Below are 22705 nucleotides of genomic sequence, written 5' to 3'. Positions count from 1 at the left end.
AGATTATTCAAGGGGTATAATTATCCATACATGGATTTTGGCATGCAATAAATGACATTCGACCTTCATGGGGATGGAGAAGCCGGGTCCTAGGGAGAGATTCTATATCACCTAAAATCATGTGGAAAGTAGGAGATTGATCTAAGATTAAAATCAGGGAGGATAAATGGCTGCACAGAGGCATTATTGAGGGTCCAATGCATGTTAATGAACCTTCTTTAGTCTCAGAAATCATAGACAAAGAGCAAGGGAGATGGGATGAAGTTAAAATAGCAGCACACTTTGATGAATAGTTAGCTGAAGAAATTATGACTATTCCTATTAAGCCCCAAATAGAAACGGATCAACTTGTATGGACTGGCACGCAGGCAGGCAAATATACAGTGAAAAGTGCGTATAACTACGTCAAGGAGGATAAAGCACAAGTTTAAGAGAATCAGGCTACAACTTCTTTTCAACCTCCCCCTCACTCTAGAAAGACATTTGGAATTTGCACACCCCACCCAAGATAAAAAAAAAAAATTATGTGGAATTTATGCAACATGCTCTCCCAACAAAAGATAACCTCCGTTTTGGAAGGGAAAATATTACCTGACCCCATGTGCCCATTATGCAATTTTGACAGGGAAACGGTTGAACATCTATTCTTGCTGTGTCCATGGACAAGACAAATTTGGGACACTGAGCTGAACATTAAAATTTCACGTCAGGCTTGACAAGGATAGAAGAATGGTTTTGTCAACTCAAAAAGAAGACAACGAACCCTCCAAACCTACACATGGTGGTCTGTAATGTTGTGGAATATGTAAGGCCCGAAATCGGGCGTCTTCCCGGGAGTAGAAAACTAGAGGCGTGGCCATCATCGATTCAAAGACAAGCGGTCCTCAAAAGCTATCACAAGTGGAATCCAAGGAAGGGTGGATCCAAAGATAATGGAGAAGCCGAACCTGAAAAATAGAGAAATCAAACACGGAAATTAACGAGACTAATGCGAGTTGAGACAGTGGGAAACAGAGATCGGGTGAGGAGCAACAACCTATGACTCGTATGCAAGAACAGGTGGAGGTGATGATGGTTTGCGAAACGGGGTAGATGAGTGGAGAGGAAACATGAGATCAAGGTTGTGTGGTGAGCCCGAGCCTGGTAGTAGAGTGGCGTCGGAGCAGAGTGGAAGGCGTGAGCACGACGGCGAGACGCAGCACTCTTGGCCTAGCACCTCTAACCTCAACTTACTGGTGAAGTCGTGTACAACGAGGGAATCAAGGACCGGAGGCGAACGGTGAGTTGCGAACTCCGAATCCAGACGGGAGGAAGCGAAAGAGAACAAGCGATCCCTTCACAAATCGAAACCCAAGAAGCCGCATGTTGGAGGACCTGACGTCAAGTTAGGCGGATTCGAATCTCGAGAAATCGACCCTCTCAACTCGGCAATGATAACCATCAAATTATTGGTGAAGCCGAGAGCGAAGTAGACGGATCAATGACCGGTGGGCCGAACGGCGACCAGCGAACACGGTAACCCGACTGGAGGAAGTCGAAAGGATGGTCGATCCGAAAGGAAAGCAAGTGCGATGAATGGAAAGCGGCGCCTTAGACTGAGAGATGAGCGAGACATGAGCCATAGAGTGCCAGAAAATGGAAGGATGTCTTGGTGCGGAGGGCAAAGTAAGAAGATCACGAAACCTCGTAAGCTACTCATAGTGAAATCCCTCGAAGTCGACAGATCCGCAACTTGAGCAACAAAACCCTCTCAAACATGGATTCCACCAGCTAGGGAGGAGCCTTGAAGATAAACATAGATGGAAAATTCTTACCCGGTTCGTTGGAGAATTCTATTGCCTCGCATATGCCATGATTCGGAGGGGAGGATGGTGGGGGAAGAGGCTAAAGCAATCAAAGCCTCCTCCTCGATGGCCGAAACCCTAGCACTTTGGGAAGCCCTCAACTTTTTTACCCTAAAAGACACGAAGTACTTCTCTTTGAGTTAGAGGTTCGCAACTTATTAAAGTAATGACCAGTTCCACAAGTTAAGTTGGAAGTTCAACCTATTTACGCAAATGCAAGGAAAATGCAGGCCTTTTCACATGTTCAGATATCCCATTGCTCTAGAGAGCACAATCGTTTGCTTGATTGGGTAGCTAAAGCCCATAAGAACAACTACTTATTTTCGAATTGAGTTTTATCACCTCCACAAATTTTATGGGACCTTTTGTGTAATGATGCCTTTATCGGGCCTCTCATCTTTGATTACTTAATGAAATGCTTTAGCCCGACCCAAAAAAAAAAAAAAAAAAACTCTAGCTTTCCAAATTTTGCTCGAAATCTTAGAGTTGTTGCCATTTTCAATTCACAACTTGATGAGTTTGTATTTAACAAAATATATTCCATCAGTAATTGATTTGCCCACCCATATGGAATTCGGCCCATGGATCTAAAGAATGGCTTGGATAACTTTGTTTTCCCTTCGAATCTAGTACAAGTAATTTGGTCATAGACAAAAGAAATTATTAAAGCTTCATTTATGATAACTTGACATTAAGTGAATCATGCATGTCTCCAATTTTAGTTAGATGGAATCCTCCACCTACCCTGTAGATTGAACCATATACTTATGAGGCCTTTAAAGGCAATCTAGGACTTGATGGTGCAAAGGGTTTATTTAGAAACAAAGGGGGCACCGAATTAGTGGTTTTGCTGCATTTGTATAAATATGTTCATCAACACGAGCAGAACTTTGGGCTTTGTAATTGAGAATCAACTTCACAAAACAACTTGGATTTTATAAGATTATAATTGAGATCGACTCTGAAAGCCATTGCTAATCTTCTTAATTCGGAGTTGATGATTGATAATGCCAATCCTATTTTGCTTAAAGATATCAAAAGGCTATAGGGCCCTTTCACTTTGAGTTTAAAGTGCAACATAACTCTCGAGAAGAAAATCCATAAGCGCTTAGTTACTAGCTTCTTTTCATTACCTCCTATATAAAGTTACTTCATGTTTTATCAGCAGATAAAATAGGGATAACTAGAGCTGCGACGTTAAATTTTTGTATTAGGCTTCTGCCCTTTTTCGTACCAAAAAAAAAAAAAAAAAAAATTCCAAATATTTTGTCATCCAAAAGTCACCCAATTCCAAACCATTGGTCCAGACTCCAGAAGGCATCTCCCCGAGAGGAGAAAAGACCTATAAAATCGACCAGAAACCAGATCGAGAATCTTCATCCCGAACCTCCTCCTTCGATCTCTCAGCAATCTCTCTCTCTCTCTTTCTCTCTCTCGAGCGGTCTCTCTCCTTCCTCCTTCAAGCCTCAAGGTAATCCGCCGATCCTCCTTCGCTGTGTCGACTACAATCTCCGTCTGCCTTCTGGGTACACAGGATTTCTTTGCGACTCTCGGATTGGTCGAGGTTTCGTCTGTTTTCGCCTCGATTTTGCGAATCGTAGCGCGCGTTTTGCCTCCGAAAGATGTCCGCCGGATCGTGAGATGATCCGCGTGCGGATCGTCTGATTTCTCGCGCCGGGGGCTTAGGTCGTCGGTTTCCCTCGCGATCGGTTTTCGCTTGTGCTGGTTGTTTGCTAATTTCTGTCTTTTGATAGCTTCAGTTGATTGTGTGCGTTGTCGGATCTTATATGTGAGTTGTGCAGACGTTTGTTTGTTTGGAGTGATGAGGATGGAAGATAATTTTTTTTTTTTTTTTTGGGTCATTCCTGTGGATTGATTCCCCATTTTTCAGAGCTCTTGGCTGTCTAGTTTCTATACGATTTATAATGTCCATGATTTGTTTAATCCCAATGCTTGACCACTACTCCTGTGATTGCTAACGGTACCTGAAGTTTTGTTGTGCGAAGGGTATTCTGTGTTTTTGATTAATTGATTTGGTGCCTAAAATTTAATTTAGAGTTTCCGCAGCCTTGGTTGGTGCCCGCAAACATGTGTTGATTGTTGTGTCGTTTCTCGATTTGGGTTACAGAAGAATCTAGTGAAACGTTCTTGTTGTCTCTCTCCCTCTTTCTTAAGTATGCAAATCAAGAATTGAATTGCAATGACTGACATAAGCCACGAAGACGTCAAAGAGTGTGGAGCGGAATCTAATCTGGCTGGTTTACTCGATATTTCTTGCATTTGAGGAGTTGCAATTTTGCAAATATGGTTTGTTTTTGCTATGTATACTTGTTCTAGTTTCATGTCACCTAATTTCTTCCCTTTTTTTCTGTTTGAATCTCTTAGATGCAAATTTTCGTGAAAACCCTACTGGCAAGACCATCACCCTCGAGGTCGAAAGCTCAGACACAATCGACAATGTGAAAGCCAAGATCCAAGACAAGGAGGGAATCCCCCCTGACCAGCAGAGGCTTATCTTTGCTGGGAAGCAGCTTGAGGATGGACGCACTTTGGCTGATTATAACATTCAGAAGGAATCCACCCTTCACTTGGTTCTCCGTCTCAGGGGTGGCATGCAGATATTTGTGAAGACCCTCACTGGCAAGACGATTACCCTAGAGGTTGAAAGTTCGGACACCATCGATAATGTAAAGGCGAAAATCCAGGACAAGGAAGGAATTCCCCCAGATCAGCAGAGGTTGATTTTCGCGGGCAAGCAACTTGAGGATGGCCGAACTCTGGCGGACTACAACATCCAGAAGGAATCAACACTCCACTTGGTGCTTCGTCTCAGAGGTGGCATGCAAATCTTTGTGAAGACCCTCACTGGCAAGACCATAACCCTTGAGGTTGAAAGTTCGGACACTATCGATAACGTGAAGGCGAAAATCCAGGACAAGGAGGGAATCCCCCCAGACCAGCAGAGGTTGATTTTCGCTGGCAAGCAACTTGAGGATGGCAGGACGCTTGCAGACTACAACATTCAAAAGGAATCCACCCTTCACTTGGTGCTCCGTCTGAGGGGAGGAATGCAAATCTTTGTCAAGACCCTAACTGGGAAGACGATCACTTTGGAAGTTGAGAGCTCCGACACCATTGACAATGTCAAAGCCAAAATTCAGGACAAGGAAGGCATTCCCCCAGATCAGCAAAGGCTTATCTTTGCTGGGAAACAACTTGAGGATGGTAGGACTTTGGCGGATTACAACATCCAGAAGGAGTCCACTCTTCACTTGGTGCTGCGACTGAGGGGAGGCATGCAGATTTTTGTCAAGACCCTTACTGGGAAGACCATAACTTTGGAAGTTGAGAGCTCGGATACCATTGATAATGTCAAAGCTAAGATACAGGACAAAGAAGGCATTCCCCCAGATCAGCAGAGGTTGATTTTCGCCGGGAAGCAACTTGAGGATGGCCGGACACTGGCGGATTACAACATTCAGAAGGAGTCAACTCTACATCTTGTGCTTCGCCTCCGCGGTGGAATGCAGATTTTTGTCAAGACTCTGACCGGTAAGACCATCACTCTTGAGGTGGAAAGTTCAGACACCATCGACAATGTGAAGGCGAAGATCCAGGATAAGGAGGGCATCCCTCCGGACCAGCAGAGGCTGATTTTTGCCGGGAAGCAACTGGAAGATGGGAGGACACTGGCCGATTATAACATTCAGAAAGAGTCGACTCTGCACTTAGTCCTTCGTCTGCGCGGCGGCTTTTAAGTCTCTTGCGAAAAGTTTTCATCGAGTCAAGCTCTGTGTTTATCTAAGTTTGGTCGGTTCTAATGTTTGGCTTTATGTTTGGGTAATAATGTCTGCTGATGGATGGAATTGGTATGGATAATATGTCAACTTCTTTGGTTTGGTTATCAGTTTGATGGACATGAATTGATCTAGTATTCTCTTATTTGAGGGTTGTGGCTTTTGAGCGTTGTTTCACTAGTTGAACTCGTATATTCCAGTTGTTAGTTTCTCTGTTGCATACATATGTATGAATGTGGCGAACCAATCGCTTGCATATAGCGAAGCTATGCTTCGAAAACCCTGCTGAGCGACTTTTAGTTGCTTTTGGGAAGGAAAAGCAATATAAATCAGGCTGCATTATCTCTCTGAGGCGAAAGATGAAATATATTGGCATTATACGGGAAGCAAACATGTGATTCATGTCTTAAATTAGCAGGTTTACCGTAGGATGCCTTACTTTTTTCTCTAATCGCAGTTTAACTTATGTTGCAGCGCTTTTTCGGTTTTCTGGTTTTGCTTTTTCGATCAATCGTCAGAAAACCTATAGCATCGAGCCAGACTTGGGAGACTTCATCCATTATCACTAATTAAATCAATTTTGATCTGGATCTAGAGTCACCATCCACTGATATAACATGTTCTATAACGTGCAAATCTCAAAGCTGCATCTTCTGAAGGAGAGCCGGAGCTGCTTGGTACAATCAATGCCAATCACAGATTATTGTAGCCTACTGCTCTGCTTGGCACAGGGCTCGTATAAGATAAAGATTTTATTACGACTGCGAATTGTCAAAGTCACATAATAACACACCCAAAGTATGAATAATGTACATCCCTTATGCGAACCCTCCGCATATGAAGCTCGAAACACGTCCACTCACATAAAAAAAAAACGAGAAAACTGCTTCAAACGAGTAACAGAAGACAGAACAACTAAGAAGTAACTTTTAGGCTTTGTAGCAGACTTCACCATCACAGACCCATCCTTCACCGGCTTCTCCTCCTTCCTTTGCCTCCTCCCCAGCTGCTTTATCGTCTTCTTCGTCTTCTTCTTCATCCAGCTCGATCTTAGTCGACTTCTCCAACTTCTTCAGATGTTCGGTGGTAAAAGGATAAGCATCGGCCCCATGCTCCGATATAAGATTTCTTGCTTCTTTAGTCAGTGTCCGGCCCGTCAGGCCAATGGCTATGAGCGTGGGGATCCCGTCAACCTTGAATTTGCGATTCAGGGATTTCTTCCTCTCGTCGCCAAAGGGAAGCGCCAGCCACGGCATCTGAGCATAGTAATTGTCGAAGGCAGCTTGGTCCTTATCGCTGGAGATGAAGATCAGCTCAAAGGCATTGTTTTTGGCCTTGATCTTTTCATATGCCTCCGTGAGCACTGGCAGGAAATCACGGCAAGGAGGGCACCAGTGTGCCGAGAAGTAAAGGAGGACAGTCTTCCCTACCAAGTCCAATACTGGAATCTGCAATCCAAGTCAAGAAACGACCTTGAGTCGATTAGAAAAGGCACGTGAAAATGCATACACGGACATGATTTTCCAGTTACAAACCGGGTTTCACCTTGTATCACCTCGAGTAACACGAGGGATGACGAAATTAAGGACTATAAAAATTTCCAAGTCACTAGCTTCTTGGAGGATAAACAAATTTACCTTGGTTCCTTCCTTTCCAATGACGAAATCTCGATCCCCTGAAACCAGGATTGACTCCAAGGTCTGAGATTCTTCCTTTTTCCTCTGTATCTCTGCAAGCTCTGCAAACTTTTCTGGAGTGAATGGGTAAGCTTCAACCCCATGCTCTTCGACAGTTTCAGCAACATTGGAACGGAGAGTCTTCCCATCAGGACCGATTATGACAAGAGTGGGTAGGGTAGAAAGCTCAAAGTACCTAACCAATTTCTCACATTTTTTGTCTTTCAATGGTAATGAAAGCCACGGCATGCTTCCAAAGGCTTGGTTGAATGATTCTTCATCATCATCTAGAGGTATCTGAACGATCTCAAATCTCTCTCCTTTAGCCTTCAGCTTCTCATGAACATCCAGTAAAATTGGCGTGAAATCAATGCATGATTTGTAAATGGACAATGAAAATATAGACCCACGGTTTTCCCTTCAAGCTCAGCAACAGGAACCTAGTTTGACCACATGACTAGATTAGTAAAAGAGGATGGAAAACCGAATCATGAGCAAACGCGACCATCAGTTTCAACTGCATCGAAGATCTTTTTAGCTTACCTTCTTCCCATCAGATGAAACTACGAAGTCACGAGACCCATCGACCAAAAGAGAGGTCACTGATTGGTTTCTCTTAGCAGCTTCTTCCTGGTCTTTCAATTCTTTGATGCGTTCTGCAGTGAAAGGATGACCCTCCACTCCATACTCACGGACGATCTCCACACCACTATCCGTCAAGACTGTACCTGTGCCATCAAGAACAACAAGGTGCGGTATTCCCCTCACCTCAAACAATTCATCCAAGCTATCACGCTTCTCCGAGTCGGAGAACGGGATTGCAAGCCACGGCATCTTGGAAAAGTATCCACTGAAGGACTCTTCATCCTCATCTGCAGAGATGAAAATGATCTCCAGATCACCTTTTGGGGAAAGTTCATTGTACACCTCTGCCAGAGTCGGGGTGAACCGCTGGCACGGACCACACCACGATGCGGAGAAGTATAAGCCGATCTTCTTCCCCTCCAAGCTATCGACTTTAACCTGATACAGGACAAAAAGATTCCTAATTTGAGTTCTTTCATAACGGTAATCAGCAAGCAAGGCACACTAATGTTAATTGGCCACCTCACAAAATCCTTAAATGGCTCATGATACACCCAAATAACCAGAGAAGCACTTCAGTTAACCGCTCCTCGTTAATTCAATCGCAATTTCACAGTCTCGTCGACCAAAATAACTAAACCACATCGAAGATGCAAGCATTCATACTAAATCGAATCCATATATACTGCGTCCACGTGACTCTATGTATAAATCTTTCTTCAAAAAGTCATAAATCAATTATCAATCATCCAGTTTCTGAAGAAAACAAATGGATAGAAGTAATCTTGAACTAAACTCGCTTATCTTGAACTAAACTCGCCAGCTTAGCCATCCCAAACCAACGGCTTCGCAATCCCGAACTCTCGGCAAAGAACAACCGGAAAGAACATCGGAATTCGAAGTCCATAGGCGCAAGAACCCGCATCTTCCGAATCCGACAAGAAGATAACCGCCCACAAAGAATCAGATCAACAATTTATCAACCTCCAGCTAACTTCGTCTCTTCAAACAAACCCATCACCACCAGAACAAGAACCTCCCGCGCGAAAATGAGCACCTCGCAAAACCACCCCCGCGCCCCCAAGAACACGACCAGCTTCAACAAGGACGCCGACCCACGATTCTTTTTTCCCTCCTTTTTCCCCCCGAAAGAGCAGAAGCAAGCAAAAAGGAAAAGAACCGAGCCTCACCTGATCGCCGTTGTTCCGGACGAGGAAGTCCCTGTCCGGAGAAGACAGCAGGGACTGCACATCGTGCGAAGCCACCGCGCCGCCTTCGACAACATCCGCCATCCTCGTCGCTCGAGCTCCTCTGCGTTCCGGGCGTCTGTTTGCTGAGCTTTGTTCTCCTGAGAATCCCCTCCAATGGCGGGCGCCTGCTCCTCAGTATTTATACGCGACATGAAGAAGCTTCTCCGGCACGCAGATAATTTTCTTGATTTTTCTTCTTTTTATTATTAATGACCATTGACTCCTTAGTGTTTTTTTTCAACCTTTTTATTTAGATTTTTCTTTTTCGGATGCTTCCTGGGACTTTCCGAGCCGCAAGCAAGGCATCTCGGGAAGTGGGGTCCATACGTGGGAATGTCGCGGGGATGGATGCCTTCGCCACGTCAGCAGATCGATGCCTTCGTTTTTTTCTTATTTTAGATTTTTTTTTTCTTTCGCCATTCCTTACTTCCTTTCTAAGAGTCCACGTGTCCAGCATCCAAGGTCGAAGTTTCCAAAGAATTTTTCGTCTCGCCCGGTCGATTCCATAATAATGGCATAAGTATATAGAAAGTCATAAAACTTATTACGAGAATATAATCTAGTCTTGAAATTTTCGAAAAGTGCAATTAAGCTTTCGTTATGAAAGTATATTTGAATTCTAAAATTTTCAAAAACTCAATCAAATTGGTCCAATCGAATATTTCGATGATTGTATATTTTTTAAAAATTCTATAACTAGATTAAACTTTCTTGATAAATTTTAAGATTTGATAACACTTTGTGGAAGTTTTATTGCTTGATTGTACTCCCGTAATGAATTTTAGGATTTCATTATACTTTTTAAAAATTTTAGAATTTAATTATATTTTCCTAACAAATTTTAGAACTTTCAATATTTTTATCCCTATAATAAAAGTTGAAACTTTAAGTAATTTGAAATGCTTTGTTTTATTTCACAAATTTGCGTTTTGCCTTTCCGTTAGCACGTGGCCGTCAATTGAAAAACGAAAGCGTGCAATTGCTCAACTCGAGTAGATAAGCCTGAGAGTGTCAATTCGCTTTTGCCTTGCTTAGAGAACATTAAAAAAATTGGTGAAAGGTCGTCAAAAGATAATGTTATTTATTTATTTTCACTAATTTTTTTTTTTTTTTTTTGTCTGGGCGATATTGAAAAGTATTATGCAAAAACTTATGGCCAAGCATGTGGTCGGAAAGTCAAAATGGGGCAAATAAGAAAAGCACAAAAAGAAAGGTTGGAGAACGTCGGTTGTCTAGGCGAGGACGAAACGGATGACGTCGTCAAAGGTCGGATGGTGACGTGTGCGTCGTGACGTGTGACGCGATTGCTCCTCGTTGAGACGCGGCACGTACAAAAGGCATTGAGAATATTCCATAGTTGATGCTTCTTTTTTCTTGGGGTGCGAGTAAAATACGTTAATGCAATTGCTTACAAGCACAGTTCTCTAACCTTGACAAAAGAAATGGTAATATAAATTTAGGATCTGACTAAATTTTTAAAAAGTTTACATTTTAAAGGAAAAAAGACCTTAAAAAATGCTTGAAAACTCCCTTCATTATAAAAAGTTAAAATTCATATGCCTACTTTTCATTTAAGCATTTTTCTCACAACAGCATCAATTGTGAAAATGAGTTATGCAACTCTCATAAAAATAAGTAAATATATCACAATCACAGTTATTTGCAACTTACTATAACTTTTTAATAAGTTGCTTCACTTGATATTAAGATCTATAGTTTTACAAAAAGAATGCGCCACAAAAATCTTAAATTAGTATATTCATGACTTATTATCTCAAAATAATTTTCAGACTACCAAAGAAAAGGGTAATGCTTTTTTTACTCCTCTTTTGGGTTGGACACTCTTTTTTTTATTGTTTGACTATACTATTTTGTGAAGCCCACCACTTCGATACAATTTTACAAAAGTGGTTTTATTATTATTATTATTATTATTATTATTATTATTATTATTATTATTATTTGGTAATGCTTTGTATTTTGTTTCTTCTTTTTTTTTTTTATTTCTGGGCAAGCCCCACTTTCCTCATTCTTCTTCCTTTCTTTCCATACCTTTAACGTCTTAGTTCTCTATTCTTGCAAATCGTCTTTCTGTTTTCTCTTTTGTAGGCCATTGTCTTCTTTCAATGCCTCTAATTCCTTCTTTATCTTCTCTCAAAATCTCTCATGCAGCTACAATCTCCAAAAACTACTTACTTCAATACCCAGACAAGATATTGAAAACTGAATCAAATTAAATTATTAATTCAAATCTCAATTCATATTACCTAAAAGAACACGACTCACCTATTGCCCTCAATTTTATGCCTACATATGGTGGAGACACCTTTTCTTTCTCAACGCCTTTTCTTTCTCTAGACACTAACATGTGCAAAAAGAAGAGAAAAATATACAAAAAAAGGAAGAGAGAGAAGCAATTATTTTCAATATTACCTTTCATGGTGCAATAAGATCGTGCGTACGGTGGAGAAAAAGGGCTTGCTGGAGTGGTCACTGGTGAACCCAATGTCGGTGCTAGTGAAAGTGTAAAGGACAATGAGCTTGTCATCATAGATTGAAAAACAGAGGACGATGGGGTTCATGCAAGAAGAAAAAGAAGGAACATTGGGAGGCATAAAAAGAAAAAAATGACCAACAAGAGAGGAAACAAAGAGACGATTTATAAAAGCGGATACTGAGATGTCAAATGCATGAAGAAAAGAAGAAGGAAAATGAGACTTGCAAGAAAAAAGGAAGAAACAAAACTAAAAATGTTTACCAAACAATAGAAAAAGATCGCTATTATAAAGTTGTACTAGAACTAGTTCTCATAATGGATGATATGGTCAAAACACCCACAAAATTGGAGTGTTAAACTAAAAGGAGAGTGGAAAAAGCGTGGCCTTAGAAAAAATTCAAATCACTAAAATATCACCTCGTAAAACATGCTAAAATTTGTTAATTTTACACAAGAGATCCCTTATGTTTCAAAAATATGTCAAAATCCTTAATTTTTCCTTGAGCCTTTGGCAATTTAAGATGGAAGGAGGGAGGAGGATCATATTCGTTCCTAATTTCTACTCTCAATTCATTTTCTTTCGATCACACTTCCCCAAAATAATATCATTGAAAAAACTCATTTATGTTAAATCATCAAGTTAAATTCATATTGTATCCTGATCATCTTAATTATTTGTTATGTGTGTTTCAATGTCAGCAATTTAATGGGAATATTAAACGGAAGTTAACAGATGATAAATTTGTTATGAGTACATTAATTTCAAATTTTTCATAATATGAAAATCAAATTTAAGAACAGTAATATGGACAGGAAATTTTTAATGGTATTGATCCGCACGACATATCACATCATGCCACCTCAACATTCGGTTCCAAACTGGCTTTTCAAAAATTTCGAAAAGACCGAGAAAGTCTAGGCTAATAATTGCCGACAGTGCTGATCCAGGGCAGGTCGTCCTGGGAAGATCAGAATATGGAACCTCAGTAGTGCACAGACATTGAGAAAAAAAAAACCAAGAATATAATCATCATTGTCTTTTCTTGCGTTTGTTCGGATTCCCCACTCCAAAGCCACGTGTCCTTTATTTTCTTTTTCTTTTTTTCCTATTTTTTTCTTTGCATTTGCTTCGAATATCACTTTGATATGAATATCGCCTTTAACTTTTTCTCTTTGCTCGTTAAATGTAAGTACAAAATAATTCCTATTTATAGTTACCTGCAATTTTTTTTAAAAATTTTTCTCATTCGAATTTTCTTTTTTAATTCAAAGAGTGTTCGGGAAGAGCTTTTGCTTCACTTAAATCAATCGATGAAGTGGAATAAATTCATTTATAGTCTGATAAGCCCTCATTATGTCTAAACTTTACCCAATTTTCTAATGAATTTTTTAAAAAACTTAATTTCCTTAAAAATCATAAACTTTAAGGGTATGTTTGTTCATGATAAAGGAAAATATTTTCTATAAAAAAAAAACTTTCAATTTTTTATTTGTTTAGTGCTTTATAAAATTGGTTTTTCTCTTGTTAGAATAAGAGGCCGTTTTTCTTCCAATCCAAGCATGGTGATGCTTTTGATAAATTAATTAGTTTTTTTTTTTGGTAAAAGGTAAGAATAAGTTTTTTAAGCAAACAATCCTAAGTTCTATCCCAATTCTACTCCGAATCTTTTTTTTTTTTCAAAAAAATTATCAACTTTCACTTAAATCTCCAATTAACCCTCTGTCCAAATGTCACTCCTTTTTTCTTTAAAATCATCAACATCATGAGGCTACTATTATTTAAATGAAAGTGAGGGTGTTGATAAAGATATAGATTCTGATAATGAAGATCGAAATGACCTTGATGTTGATAATATCAAAAGAAACTAGTAGCAATTATTTTATGTCTAGGTAGATTTAGGACTAAAGTGAAAGTTAGTAAAATATCTTTAGACAAAGGAAGTTCGAGATAAAATTGAGATTAAATCTAAAGTTTGAGAGTTTTTAAGGGTATTAGGACAATTTCTGGAGGGTCAGCTCACTGATTTTTTAAGTCCCATAATCACTTACCCCGCCACATCTCGTCAAACTACATTTTGGAGAAGCTCGAATTGCAAAATAACTAAAAGGCCCAAATATCAAACAAAGCAAATTAGGTTTCAACATCTTGTTTTGTTTATTGAACTGGGGCTATTGTTAGCTAATTTATTGTGTCATGAAACAATTTTTTTTTAATCCTTTTCCCTTTAATGGAATTAAGCACCGTAATCAATGAATAGACGGAGCAACCTTTTTAAACTTAAAAACACATAAAATAAGGATCATAAGGGGACATAAATAATTTATGTTATATATTCCCACTTCTAAAAAAAGATGATCTCAAACAAATGAAATGACATGTCAATAGTTGTATGTGTTAAAATATTTATATATCAAATCACGTTTTCATCGAATAATTTAATTTTCTAAAATTATTGGTACAAAACCTATTCATGGTATCAAAGTAGAAGGTCTTGTATTTAAATATTTACTTGGTCCAAAAATCCCACCGTGCGCTTATTATCCTTCTTCAGCTTTGCTGATTTTTTTTAACAATTTAACCATGACTTTCTAATTTACATAGATCAATATATTTTTATTTGAACTTTCTTATATAATTGTTTCAACCCTAACAACAAATTTTCTTGTCTAAAATCAATATAAATATAGTGTTAATAAGGTTATAATATTTTACCCAAAAAAAAGAAAAAGTAAACACACTAGAAGTCCTAAAATTTATTGCAAAAGTGCAATTGAATCCTAAAATTTTTAGTGCAATGAAGTCCCTTGGTTAATTTTGTCTAACTTAGCTAATGGAAAATGTTAGCATAGCCTTTTTACTATTTTTTTTCTCTCCTACATGGAGCTAACGTAGTCAAAACAAAAATGATAAAGCTAAAAAGGTGTTATTTTTATCCAAATTTGATTTCTTAATTTAAATGTTATTTAAGATTTCAAGTGCACTTACCGTACAAAGAAAAGTAAAACCTTACGCATGACCAATTTTTAAAATTGTGATGGAATTATGTCTTCAAAAGGATAAACTTCAACCACTGGTTCATTTTCTTGATTATGATTCCACCACAGTAAATCACATGGAACTCCAAACATTTCTCGACATTCTAGACTCGATCAAAATCTATAGATTTAGGTTTAGTCTTGAATCGCAGTTAATGCCGACATTTCTTTGTCCTTACCAAAGAAAGAGAAAAAGAAGTGTGGAAATGTTGAAATTGAAGTCTTTGAATGTACCAAGTTCCATTTTCTGCTAAAGAAGGAAGGAACATTCGAAGTCAAATGTACCGGTTCAATCTGCAAATTTTACCTCTTCGACGAAGTGGAAGATATATGAACATCAAGTCTCATGCTCTTGACATTTACATTTGAGTTTGATATAAGGGGAAGTTGAATTAATCCATCTTCTTTCCCCAAGAACTAGACATTGCTCACAGATGCTATTTCGTGAACGAGAGCTGCACAATTCGGCCTAGAAAAGCCGACAGTTCTTGCAAACCGAACTGCTTCTATAAGCATGTAGTATCACTATTGAGTATCAGCAAGGAACTACTTTTGCAGCACTTCTTCTGTCTTGTTTCTTACGATCGCTCTTCCTTAAGAAGACTAGCAATATGCATTCCGGGAGCATGGGATCATCAAGCAAGACTTTGGAGAATTAATGCGGGATGATTAACTTTTCATTGCCACCAATTATATCAGCATATCCAGATGTAGAGTCACCATCTGCTGATGTAACGGAGGACCTATTACCATAACCATAAACTGAACAAGAACTAACCACTAGGACTTGAGGAAAGATCCATACAAAGTGTATTGATTAAACATGTTCTGTCAAGTCCAGTGTGCATGCAAATCTCGAAGCTGCATCATCAAAAGGAGAGACGGAGACACTTGCATGACAAACGGACAATTCAAGCCTACCACTCTGTTTGGCACACGGCTAGTCGACGATGAACATTATATCACGACAGCAAATTGTCAAAGTCATAATACACGCCATATATCTCACATACAAACCCTTTGCAGATCAAGCTCGGAAACATCCACCCAGAAAAAAAGAAGAAAAAAGAACTGCTTCAAAGAAGTCATATATAAAGAAACTACAAGACAGTAACTTCTAGGCCTTATAACAGACCTCACCATCACAGATTCATCCCTCTTTGGCATCTCCTCCTTCCTCTGCTTCCTCCCCAGCTGCTTCAGCATCTTCATCTAACTCGTTTTTAGTCGTTTTCTCTTCTTTAACAGCGCATTTTGGGTGGAGATCAAAGTCACACTCCTCGCAATAATACGACCACCCCTCCCCTGCCTTACCGCAGCCATCACAATTGTACCTTCTCCTCTGAGCAGGAACGAGCTCGTGCTTTTCATGCAAAGGATGCTTCAACTTCTCTGGCCAGCCTTTTATACTTTCCTTGAACTTTTCCTCAAACTTCTTGAGATGTTCGGCAGTAAAAGGATAAGCATCAGCCCCGTGGTCCATTATAAGATCCCTTGCTTTTTACTCACCGTCCGGCCCGTTGGGCCTATGGCTACAAGCATGGGGATCCCCTTGACCTTGAATCTGCGACTCAGGAATTTCTTCCTCTCATCACCAAAGGGAAGCGCCAGCCATGGCATCTGAGCAAAATAATCGTCGAAGGCAGTTTGGTCCTTGTCGCTGGAGATGAAGATCACCTCAAAGGCATCGTCTGTGGCCTTGATCTTTTCGTATGCCTCCGAAAGCACCGGCAGGAATGCTCGGCAAGGAGGGCACCAGTGTGCCGAGAAGTAAAGGAGGACAGTCTTCCCTACCAAGTCCGATACTGGAATCTGCAATCAAAGTTAAGAAACGACCTTTTAGACGAACCACCAATCAATGGAGAAGGCATGTGAAAACTGCATACATGGAAAGATTTTCCTAGTTATGGACCTGGTTTCAATCCTTTCCTCAGATCAAGTAACCGAGGGACAACAATATTTAGGACCTCATTGTAGACATTAAAAATTTCCCCAGTCATTAGCTTCTAGGGAAAAAACAAATTTACCTTGGTTCCATCCTTTCCAATGACGAAATCCAGATCCCCTGAAACCAAGATTGACTCCAAGGTCTGAGATTCTTCCCTTTTCTTCTCTATCTCCGCGAGCTCTGCAAACTTTTCCGGAGTGAATGGGTAAGCTGCATGGCCATGCTCGTTGACGGTTTCAACAACGTTAGAATGGACAGTCTTCCCATCCTGACCGATTATGACCAGAGTGGGTAGGGTCGACAGCTCAAAGTACCTGACCAACTTCTTGCATTTCTTGTCTTTGAAAGGTAATGAAAGCCATGGCATGCTGCCAAAGGATTGGTTGAATGACGCTTCATCATCATCGAGAGGTATCTGAACGATCTCAAAACTCTCTCCTCTGGCCTTCAATTTCTCATAAACCTCCAGTAACTTAGGCGTGAAATCGACGCATGCCCTGTGCACGGACAACGAGAAGTACAGACCCACTGTTTTCCCTTCAAGCTCAGTAACAGGAACCTAGTTTGGCCACAAAACTATTAGTAAAAGGAGGATGGAAAACCGAATCATAAGCACATGCGACCATGAGTTTCAAATGCATCGAAGATCTTTTTTAGGTTTACCTGATTCCCATTGGACGAAACTACGAAGTTACGAGATCCATGGACCAAAAGAGAGGTCACTGATTGATTTATCCTAGCAGCTTCTTCCTGGTCTTTCAACTCTTTGATACGTTCTGGAGTGAAAGGGTGACCTTCCACTCCATACTCACGGACAATCGCAACTCCGCTATCTGTTAAGACCGTACCTGTGCCATCGAGAATGACAAGGTGGGGTATCCCCCTCACCTTAAACAATTCATCCAAGCTATTGCGCTTGTCCAAGTCGGAAAACGGGATTGCAAGCCACGGCATCTTGGAAAAGTATCCACTGAAGGACCCTTCATCCTTATCTGCAGAGACAAAAATGATCTCCAGATCACCTTTTGGGGAAAGTTCATCGTACACCTCCGCCAGAATCGGGGTGAACCGGTGGCACGGACCGCACCACGATGCAGAGAAGTACAAGCCAATCTTCTTCCCCTTCAAGCTATCGACCTTAACCTGATATAGAACAAAAAGATTCCTAATTTTAGTTCTTTCATACGGTAATCAACGAGCAAGGCACACTAGATCACTTGACCACCACACAAAAATCCTGAAAATGCTCAAGATACACATCCAAATGCCAACTGCAGAAGCACTTCCCTTAAGCACTGCTCATTAAATAGTTAGCAAATCAGCAGTCTTCTCCACCAAAACAAGTATACCACACCGAAGGTGTGAGCATTTACACTAAAGAGCATTACTTCATAGCAATATCGGATCCATATACACTGCTCCCACCTGATCCAACTCCAAGTAACATGTCTTTCTCTAAAAAGTAATGCATCAACTACCGATCATCCAGTTTCTGAAGGAAACAAATGGACAGCACTCGAAAAATGATGATCCTAGATCAGACCAACTTTAGCTTCTCTTGAACTAAATTTAAAAACCGATCAGCGAAACAACCCCACACGAAGACGAAGGCCACGAGAACTTCGACAAGGACGCCCACCCATAATTCTTTTTCTTTCACCTCATCCAGTGAAAGAGCAAGAGTGAAAGAAGAGAACTGAGTTTCACCTGATCGCCGTTGTTCCGGACGAGGAAGTCCCTGTCCGGAGAAGACAGGAGGGACTGAACATCGTGAGAAGAAGCCCCGCCTTCGACAACGTCCGCCATCCTGGTCGCGTTCGTTCCTTGTGTCCTGTTCTCGTGTATCTGCAGAGAGTCTGCCTGAGAATCCTCCTATGGCGGGCTCCTGCTGCTCTGTTTATATACACAAAGAAAAATCCCGTGCAAGCACATATATTATTTATTTTTATTAATATTATTATTACGATTATTAGCTTTTTAATTTTCCCTTTTCTATATGTATAAATATATATATATATATATATTTTTTTTTCGGTTTCTGGATGCTTCCTTGGACTTTTGGGGACGGCAAGGACGTCATGGACGGTAGGAAACACGTGGACACGCATGATAAATCTCAGTCTCCATTTTCTTATTTTGTATATATTTTTTAATTTACTACCTTTAAACTTTCCTTGCTTCCTACGCTTCCGATAAGCCATTTCATTAAGGTGCTGGTAATCATTCTGTTTTGAGTAACAATTTTTTATGAGAAATGATTTTTTTTATGTTTCTGTTCTTGGGAATAATTTCTAAGCAAAAAAACGTGTTTAGTAACTTACCAAATATTATATTCTCGGGATAAAAATACGTTTGGTAAAATTCTTAGATTTTTTTTTTTATTTCTTTTAATTTTTAATTATTTTACTATTTATTCTTATTTTTTCTTTTTTTTTTTCTCTTTGGTTGGTCTCCTGGTCGCCGACGTGGTCTGGGCGACGCCCGGCGTGCTTGCCAAAGCCTTGCTAGGCCAAGGTGAGGCTCGATGAGGCTCGGCCTCACCTAGGCAATGCAAGAGTTGGCCTCGCCCCGGCCTCGCGTCGGCAAGGGAGGTTGAGCCTCGTTGTGGCTTGGCGTCTTCGAGGGTTAGCAACGCTCAAGCAAGGTCATCGGCCCTCGTCCCCGTCGGGCCGACGACCGACAAAAGGAAGAAGAAGAAGAAGAAGAAGAAAATAAAGAGAAGAAGAAAAAGAAGAAAAAGAAGAGAGAAAAATTAATTCTAGAAATTGTTTTGAAAAAAGTAAATCACTTGAAAAATATTTTCTTAAAAATAATCATTTGTATCACTTACGATAATGAATAAGCGAAAAATATCTTCATTATCCATGAAAATATTTAGTTATAGATTATTATCAATTTAACTAATAACTTTAAGAGATATAAGCGATCATTTAAAAAAATATATTTTTAAAATCATTTATTTTTAGCAAAATAAACTGAATTTTAGGTTGCATCTTATTAGTTATAGAATTTAACTCATGACCAAAAAAAGAAGAAGAAAACTCATGAATATTCCTATTTCATATGGTTTAATATTCATCATGCATGCCGTCTAGCGCTTAGGGACGCGCAGGAAAGTTTGGGATGGCTGGGACACGTCAGCAAGTCGGCTTTATCTTCTCATTTTATTTGTTATTTGACCCCTTGACCGTTGCTTGCTTCCTCCACAAGAAGTTCATCTCGAAAAATGAAAACTTGACAAAATTTCGTTTTTTTACCCTCTCAATTTTTATATAAGTTAGATTTTAAAAGCTTGACAAAATTTCCTCTTTTTACCCTCTCAATTTTTATATAATTAGATTTTAAATTCTTTTGAGAGCTAAATTGCATTTTTGCCTTTTTATTCGCGCATGGGTTGGCGTTATGTGAGAAATTAAAGGTATGATTGCTCAGGTCAATTTTTAATTATAATTTAGATTTTTAAGTTTTGAAGAATTTCTTTCTTAATTTTTTAAGAATTTCAGATTTACCCCTTAAATTTTTGTTGGTTGCCAAACAAAAAATAAAGTTGATGGGCCTAATAATAAAATAGGGTATAAAATGGTAAATCTATCGCTACGAATCTATCTAATGAAGAACTAATTCCCTATAAAAAAAAAAAAAATTCTCAACTTTAGGTCTAGTTCCAATTCTCTCTTAATTTTTTATCTAGAAAAAAATCTAAAACTTTAGATCCAGTTCAAATTTGTCCCCAACTTTTATTTGACTTAAAAACTCAACTTTAAATTCAATCTTAAATCTATTTCAAACTTTTTGTCTTTATCTAAGAGAAAAATCATCAATTTTGACTTTAGTTTCAAATTTGCCTCCATTAGTCATCTATTCAAAAATCATTGTTAGTTGTCCATAATTTTCATATTCTATAATAGTTTTATTTTGGAGATAACTTTTCACGTCACCTTCCTAACGTGAATCTCTTATCAATGTGTAAATGCCATATTAAGTAGGGATTGCACCACGAGCCTAGATTTGAAAATTGAAAGTTGGTGATTTTTTTAGACAAAACAAAATTCGGGTTTTGGGGTATTTTCTTTAAAAAAAAAAAAAAAAATAGAGGCAAATTCGGGACTGAATCTAAAGTTCGGATTTTTTTAGACAAAAAAAATTGGAACAAAATTACGATTAGACTTAAAGTTGGAAAGAAATGTTTTAGGAAATTAGATAATTTAATCAAGAGAAAAATCATAGACAAGAAAAGATAAATACGAATTCGTTGAGTTGGTAGGGATAACTGAAGAAAATAATGCAATTGAAAATGTAAATTCCATGATATAAGAAGTTGGCAAAAATTAGGAAGATAAGGCTGACTTGCAAAGGTAAGGATAATTTCTTTGCTTCGTCACGCTAACCAACCCAAACTTGACCACCAAGGATAATTCACTTTCCTTTGCTCTCTCGAGGCACCATGGAGCTCCATTATAAGCTATTTTACCCCTTTCTTCTTCTTCTTATTCTTCTTCTTCTTCTTTTGATCTTTCTAAACTTTACTAATTCACAATTATTTAGCATATATGATCAATGAAGACTGTGATTAACAACAATAAATCGCAACAAAACAGCCCCATCAAATAGATGAAAAATCTTGTAGCTTTTTCCTAAGCGAAACCTATTTTCAATTCTTAATAAAACTTCATGTTTACTTTATCCTCTTTGAGCTTCAATACCCAAAAGCATCAATTACATTGTAATGTTTATAGCGGAGAAATTACTAAATCAATCATAAATTTATAATACGGATGTAAATTTCATCATTAACTTTTTCATTTCTCAATCCACTTCAAATGATAATTCTAAAAGTTGAAAATTCTACGAAAATCCGAATAGGAGGATGAGACCGATTTGCAGGGAGGGTGAAAAGGGGGGGAATTAAAAAGTATTATGCGAAACTTGGTGACCAAGGAGGTGTTATCCTTAGTCAAAAAGGAGATAAAGAAGGAAGAACGTGAAGGAGGGGTTGAAAATGACCGTGCGCCTTGACGTGTCTGCGCTGTTGGTCACAAGGACGTGTTCTTGCTAGTCAAGATCAAGGTGATTGTCGTACAAAAAGCAAGGGGGGATTCCATGCCGGTGTTTCTTTTTCTTGGAAAATTGGTGTTCGATCTCATCCTTATTGGTATTCACACTCTTTTGGTCAAGCTCCTAAGCAGGAACGAGGACAAAAAGCAACATGAAATTGAGATCAAACTAAATTTTGAAGAAGGGAGGAGGAAAACTAGCATTATAAACCGAAATCCATATGCCTAACTAGCATTCGGAACAGATTTCTGAACATCTTCAACAGGTCCTCTCCTTCCTCTTTGTTTGTTTGTTTTGTTTTTGCTAAGAAAGTAAGTAAATAGATTATTAGAATGGAAAAAAAAAAATTATGGGGTGCATACTGAGAGATTTGGTAAAAAACTATAAAATAATTAAATAATGAAAATAATTTTTTAAAAAAATGTATATATACTTATCAAGTTCAATTGAGAATTGGATTGGTACTCACCAATTTCATTAGATTGAAATCAGGATCTGATCGGTCCTCATGGGAACCGCCAATTTTGTACTAGTTCAGCCTGATTTTGTGCCGTTTAGATGATTTCCGATTTCTTAACACACCTCTAATTGTGACTTTTATAAAGTATATTGTAAATACCTCACAGTTATGGCTACTTTAAAATTTCAGCAGCCTTTGATGACTTTCTAGGAAGCCACCGCAGCCAACATTGAAGTTCTACAATTTATAAAATATGCATTTCATAACCACAAAAAGCCACGTCATCTTATACATTTTTACCAAACTGGCTCTACTAGTTTTGAAAGGGAAAGACCAAGAACAGAGAGTCAACGTCAAGTCTTCGGGCATTAATTATTGCCGACGATACCTAATCCACATCAGGTGTACCTGGTAAAGCAGACTAGAAAAACTCACTCTTTGCATGGATATTGTGAAAAAGTAGAATATAACACGTGTTTTTCATTTTTATCTTTTGTACAATTTATTTTCGATTTGCTCTTAATCCGACTTTTATATGGATATTTCCTTTTTACTTT

General features: G+C 38.9%; 1 protein-coding gene and 2 pseudogenes across 1 annotated transcript; 1 reads left to right on the top strand and 2 right to left on the bottom strand.

Annotated features, from left to right (window-relative positions):
* Positions 1-3152: 3152 nt before the first annotated feature.
* LOC120287604 (polyubiquitin) lies at positions 3153-5840 on the top strand. Its single transcript, XM_039300542.1, has 2 exons — positions 3153-3315; positions 4230-5840. The coding sequence occupies exon 2, from the start codon at positions 4457-4459 to the stop codon at positions 5600-5602; it is 1146 nt and encodes a 381-aa protein (XP_039156476.1). The 5' UTR covers positions 3153-3315; positions 4230-4456; the 3' UTR covers positions 5603-5840.
* Positions 5841-6375: 535 nt separating this feature from the next.
* LOC120287790 lies at positions 6376-9299 on the bottom strand (annotated as a pseudogene).
* A 6248-nt stretch (positions 9300-15547) lies between these two features.
* On the bottom strand, positions 15548-18500 carry LOC108953837 (annotated as a pseudogene).
* Between the last annotated feature and the right edge of the window lie 4205 nt (positions 18501-22705).

This window comes from Eucalyptus grandis, chromosome 8 (assembly GCF_016545825.1).
Source record: "Eucalyptus grandis isolate ANBG69807.140 chromosome 8, ASM1654582v1, whole genome shotgun sequence".
Classification (NCBI taxonomy): Eukaryota; Viridiplantae; Streptophyta; class Magnoliopsida; order Myrtales; family Myrtaceae; genus Eucalyptus; species Eucalyptus grandis.
The sequence above is the reverse complement of the archived record's forward strand: the minus strand, read 5'-3'. Positions and strand labels throughout refer to the sequence as shown.